Consider the following 5,072-nt stretch of genomic DNA (forward strand, 5'->3'; position numbering starts at 1 on the left):
GAGTGAGGGGCAGCTGGGTTGAATTTGGCCAAATCTAATAATCCAAGAACCTATTGAAGGCCTTGGGGGGTTGGGAGGGGAGTAAAAGTCTTGAATATTCTTCCAACTTCTCCCCCCCCTCCCTCTGGTCCCTTCTTTCCAAAAAGTCTTTGAAGAAAGATGTTTTTGACGCTTCCATGTCGCTCTCAGATGGATGGGCTCAGAGTGATTGAAGTGTCTTTGTCATGCTAATGATTGGGGGGTGATGGATGGGCGCTGGGACTGCCAAACTCTGGCCCGCTTAGCCCATTGGCCTGGGAGAGATCACATGTGCCCCCCCACCCCCACTCCCTAGCCCCTTCCTAGGGGATCGCTGGCGGGGCCAAGCTGGCCCGGGCCATGGGCTCAAGCTTCAGCTCTGTGACATACTGCCGAAAGGTTGTAGGGCAAGAGGGTGTCTCCCCCAAACGGCCCGACCCTCCTTCGGCCTCTACATGGACTATAATAGGATGAGTTCCTTTTTAGAGTACCCACTTTGTAACCGGGGACCCAGCGCCTACAGCGCCCCAACCTCTTTTCCCCCCTGCTCAGCTCCGGCCGTTGACAGCTACGCAGGGGAGAGCCGCTATGGTGGAGGGCTGCCTAGCTCAGCGCTCCAACAAAACTCGGGGTATCCTGTCCAGCAGCCGCCGTCATCCCTGGGGGTGTCCTTTCCCAGCCCCGCTCCCTCGGGGTACGCCCCAGCCGCCTGCAACCCCAGCTATGGGCCTTCTCAGTATTATTCTGTGGGTCAGTCGGAAGGAGATGGAAGCTATTTTCATCCGTCGAGCTACGGAGCCCAGCTAGGGGGGTTGCCCGACAGCTATGGAGCGGGTGGAGTCGGCTCAGGGCCATATCCTCCGCCGCAGCCCCCATACGGAACTGAGCAGACCGCAACCTTTGCATCAGCCTACGACCTCCTCTCTGAGGACAAGGAATCGCCTTGCTCGTCAGAACCCAGCACTCTCACTCCCCGGACCTTCGACTGGATGAAGGTCAAGAGAAACCCACCTAAGACAGGTAGGGCTCAGAGGAGCCACTTCCTCTCCTTGGCTCGGGCATACACAGAGGGGCCTGAGCCAGGGCTTCATTCATTCCTTCAGCTGCTTTTACTGGCAGGTAAGTACTTTCCGGGTTCAAGTCAGCAGATATTTTCCCACGGGCTAAGTTCGGGGCTACCTCCTCCCGAAGGAGGTCTCCGCAGTCTTGTCTGTGCGCCCAGTTTGGAACCAGTATTTCACGTTTCTTGTCTGAAGGTGAGTATGGGCGGAAGGCTGGTTCTAGATTTTGTAATTACTAATGGAGGGGGTGTGTGATGCCACATAGGATCTGCATTGGGTAGATGATGAATGAGGACCAAGCCTGAACTAGGAGGAGTGGACGGGAGGGAGAAAGAGGTGAGAGAACTGACGTGGCTTTTCTCCCTGCCCCGCCCCTAGCGAAGGTGTCCGAGCTGGGACTGGGCGCTCCCGGCGGTCTCCGCACAAACTTCACCACGCGCCAGCTGACGGAGCTGGAGAAGGAATTTCATTTCAACAAATACCTGAGCCGTGCCCGGAGGGTGGAGATCGCCGCCACCCTGGAGCTCAATGAAACGCAGGTGAAGATCTGGTTCCAGAACCGGCGCATGAAGCAGAAGAAACGCGAGCGAGAGGGGGGCAGGATGCCTGCAGGCCCCCCAGGTTGCCCAAAGGAAGCCGCTGGAGATGCCTCTGACCAGTCCGCGTGCACCTCCCCAGAAGCCTCGCCCAGTTCCATCACCTCTTGAATTGAACTTCCTAAGTAACTGGGCTTCCAACGCTTGACCAGTTCTCTCGAAGACTTTCCCAAACTTCACAGCCTTGGTGACCCTCCTCAAGGCCGAGGCACCAGTTTAGAGCTGCCCAGGAAACTGGGCAGGAGTTGGGAAATGTATTTTTCTCTCTCTCAGATCTAGGGGTGGAGGGATGATTGATGGCTGGGGATCCTACAGGTCTTGGGACCTGGGGAACACTCAACTCATCAGAGGTCGAAGGAAGGCCTTTTGGCTTTGATCTGGAGTCAGCCCATCCTTTCGGGCTTCTCCTTTCCCTTCCAACTCAGTTCAGTGCCTTTGAGCTTAGAGAGTTCTTCTTTCGAATTCTTAGCCCAACTCTTCTTTCTAGGTCTGGGATGTCTAGGCTGGGAGTCCTTGGGGTTTTTCTGGGGGAGGATGCGTTTGAGTGTGAGCCCAATCGCCACCAACCCTTAATCTTAATCCAGCCAACTCACCGCAGACCTTACAATAGCAGACCTTACAATAGCACCGACTGCCTTGTGACATACCAAAAAAAAAAAAAAACAAAAAAAACAAAAAAAAACAAAACAAAACAAAAAAAAACAAAAAAAACCCCACAAAAACAAAAACAAAAAAAAAAAACAACCTTACTCCCAAGTAATCCCACAACCCTTTTCCTGGCACATGTCTTTTGCACTAATGCAGCCCTCAGAGGCTGGCTTACGAGACTCTCCCCTTCCCACTGGCATCACAAAATCACCAAAGTGTTTTGGAACTTGGCACTATGGAGATTTCCAGAGCATCATTGCAAGGACTGCCTCAAGCAAGCCTCAACCAAGAAGGGGCGAATACCCCCTCCCAACTCCCTATTTATTACCTCCGGAAAAGCCCACCCCCCAAACCTCCCTCCCCAGCCCATTCTCCTTTCCATAAAACCACCCTACCCCTGGGGCAGTCTGGGGAGGCCCAGGAATGGTGACAGAGTTTCCAGTCTCTTCAGACATTTCTCCAAACCCCGGAGACAGCAGAGAGGCCACTTGAGTTTCTAGAAAACCAAGCTCCAAGCAAGCCAGGTTCTCTTTGTATCTGCAACTACCTCATTGCAATAAAGTCTGTTTTTCTCCCTCTCTTTCTGCTTTTGCTTCTCCCATCTTGGGGTGGAGGAGGAGCTATGAACTCTACCAGGCCATTGACTGGGTTGGAAAGGCTGAGATAATGAGTGTTGTTCGGGTCCCAGCTAAGGCAGAAGAGGATCCCCAGATACCCAGTAGTCCACTGGTCTTTCCAGAGAACCCAGAAACACATGATAGAAGATGGGGGAATCAGAAAGTTCTGAGAAAGGGGTGGGAAGAGAGGAAAACAAATATCTGTTTGATGTCTGTGAAGAGGATTATGGGGGGGGGCAGTTGGCAGAGGGGGCTCTGTTTCCTTTTCCTCTATCTCCCCCATTGCCCTGGAAACTGTAAAGAGATCAGGTTTGGGGCTGTGGGGTGTCAGGAAGGTGCCCCCATTCTTAATCAGAGAGTCAGAAGATGGGTTGTTGGCAAATTCCTCACTAGCACACAAATTAAGCCTCAACTCCAGCCCTTCCATCCAGGGATATCAGATTGAGTCAACTGCAATCCACCAGCAGGTGATTTGGCTGGGGCTGAAGGTGCTGGGAGCATTGAGAGGAAGTGGCCTTTGAAGGGATGTGTGGGGGATGTGGGTAAGGAGGTGCCTGGAGGTGGATGGGGGAGGTGCCGGCGATTTGGTGGACAGTGGGTCCTGGGGGTGGACAGAGTTAAGCGAGGTACACCACGATTCTGGGCTGACCTTTTTACCTCTAAGCGCCTCTGGGCTTTCCAAACAAGCCTGTTGAGCACCCAGGGGGCAACTATTGTCTCCCCACCAGTACCACTAGCAAACCTTTAGTCCACAGAGGCAGGGGGCCCAGCCTCTGGAAGCTCTTCAGAGGTGGCAAACTGCTCCTCTCTCCAGGCTCCAGAGTACCATCAAAATGACAAGGGGGCTTCAGGCTCCAGGCCTGGTCTATTGATTCTGGTGACTCAGAGATTCCCCTAAGCGCCAGGGCCAGGACCATACCCCTGGGGTGCAGCGATGAGGAAGACAGGTCTTATCTGACCCTACCCCCCCCCCCCACTTCGTTTACTTGTTTACTTTGTGACCTGTGAAAGGAAGCCAGGCAGCGAAAAGGACTGGGGCTCTTGTAAGCATTGCTAAGCGTTTGTTTCCTTGTGAAACTGGTGCCATTAGGCAAGAGGCAACATTCGCAATAATTGCACAGCTCAGCTGGAGAGAAAGAGAAAGATGCGTTCAAGAGGAAGGCTAGCTTTCCCAGAGGTTGCTTTCTTGCCCTGTCTTAAAAGGGGGGAAAAATCTATTCACTGCTTTTCTTCATTTAATTGAAATTGCCATCAAGCTTGGCTTCTCCAAAGGGGTCACCTTGACAGGAGAGGACAGAGCAAGCATCTCTGAAACAAATTTCCCCTGGTTGAAGCCATTTAATACCAACCAGTCAGAGCCTCTGGCTTGGGGACTTATGGAACCTCCAACTGTTAGCCCCTATGGACAAGTGAGCAGAAAGAGGGCGGGACAGTGGTTAGGGCAAGGCTGCAGAGGATGGTGGAGCTGGGTCTCAGGCTTGGGATGACAGGCCCTGGGGGAAGTGTGATAGAAGGGCCTGGGTAAAAGCTGAAGCTGGAGCCTTTGATTCTTGGTCATAGCAGAAGGAACCATCAGATTCCTCCAGGGAAGAGGTGTGTGTGTGTGTGTGTGTGTGTGTGTGTGTGTGTGTGTGTGTGTAAGATCAATTCTTCATTAACAAGAGACAGACTCAAAATAATCCCCAGTGGGTCAAGAGCCTTCCATCTCCTTAGATACAAAGATCCAGACTCCATTGCATTCTCCTACTTGAATCCCACTTCCAACCCAAGGCCCTGGATTGGGTTTAGAGGAAGGTGTTTATTTGGAGAAAACAAAACATCATGCTCTAGTCCTCTCTCACAAATGCCAAAAGAGAGTCTGGTAAACAGGCAAGCCAAAAAAAAAAAAAAAATGCATCTTGTTCCATTTGACTCAAATCAGCAGTCTGTATTGTCCAACTCTCCAAAATTGATACCCGAATGCTTCGGTCATAGACTCCTCCACACCTCTCAGGCACCTCTCCCACTCCCCACCCTGTGTGTACGCATGGAAAACCATCTATGTACTCCCACAACTTCCCTTACCAGAATGAAAAAAAAGAAAATACCCAGTTTTCCAAATGAACCCCTCTCTGTATAATCTTGGGTACTCA

At 52.1% G+C, this 5,072-nt stretch overlaps 1 protein-coding gene across 2 annotated transcripts, besides 1 other annotated feature; it reads left to right on the forward strand.

Moving 5' to 3' along the window:
• The first annotated feature begins 392 nt into the window (after nt 1-392).
• Nucleotides 393-2,901, forward strand: Hoxb1 (homeobox B1). Of its 2 annotated transcripts, none has more exons than XM_006532280.1 (2): nt 393-1,137; nt 1,458-2,901. In XM_006532280.1, the coding sequence occupies exons 1-2, from the start codon at nt 474-476 to the stop codon at nt 1,784-1,786; spliced, it is 993 nt and encodes a 330-aa protein (XP_006532343.1). In that variant the 5' UTR covers nt 393-473; the 3' UTR covers nt 1,787-2,901. The 2 variants fall into 2 exon arrangements, with proteins under 2 accessions (XP_006532343.1, NP_032292.3); NM_008266.5 differs by having other exon boundaries at nt 405-1,038; nt 1,458-2,900.
• Nucleotides 3,223-4,101: an origin of replication, noted in NCBI's record as "peak of nascent strand synthesis determined by PCR of lambda exonuclease-treated nascent DNA". NCBI's record gives the evidence for it as "EXISTENCE:nuclease protection assay evidence [ECO:0001106][PMID:16845368]".

The sequence above is a fragment of the Mus musculus genome, chromosome 11 (genome assembly GCF_000001635.26).
Source record: "Mus musculus strain C57BL/6J chromosome 11, GRCm38.p6 C57BL/6J".
In the NCBI taxonomy this organism is placed as follows: domain Eukaryota; kingdom Metazoa; phylum Chordata; class Mammalia; order Rodentia; family Muridae; genus Mus; species Mus musculus.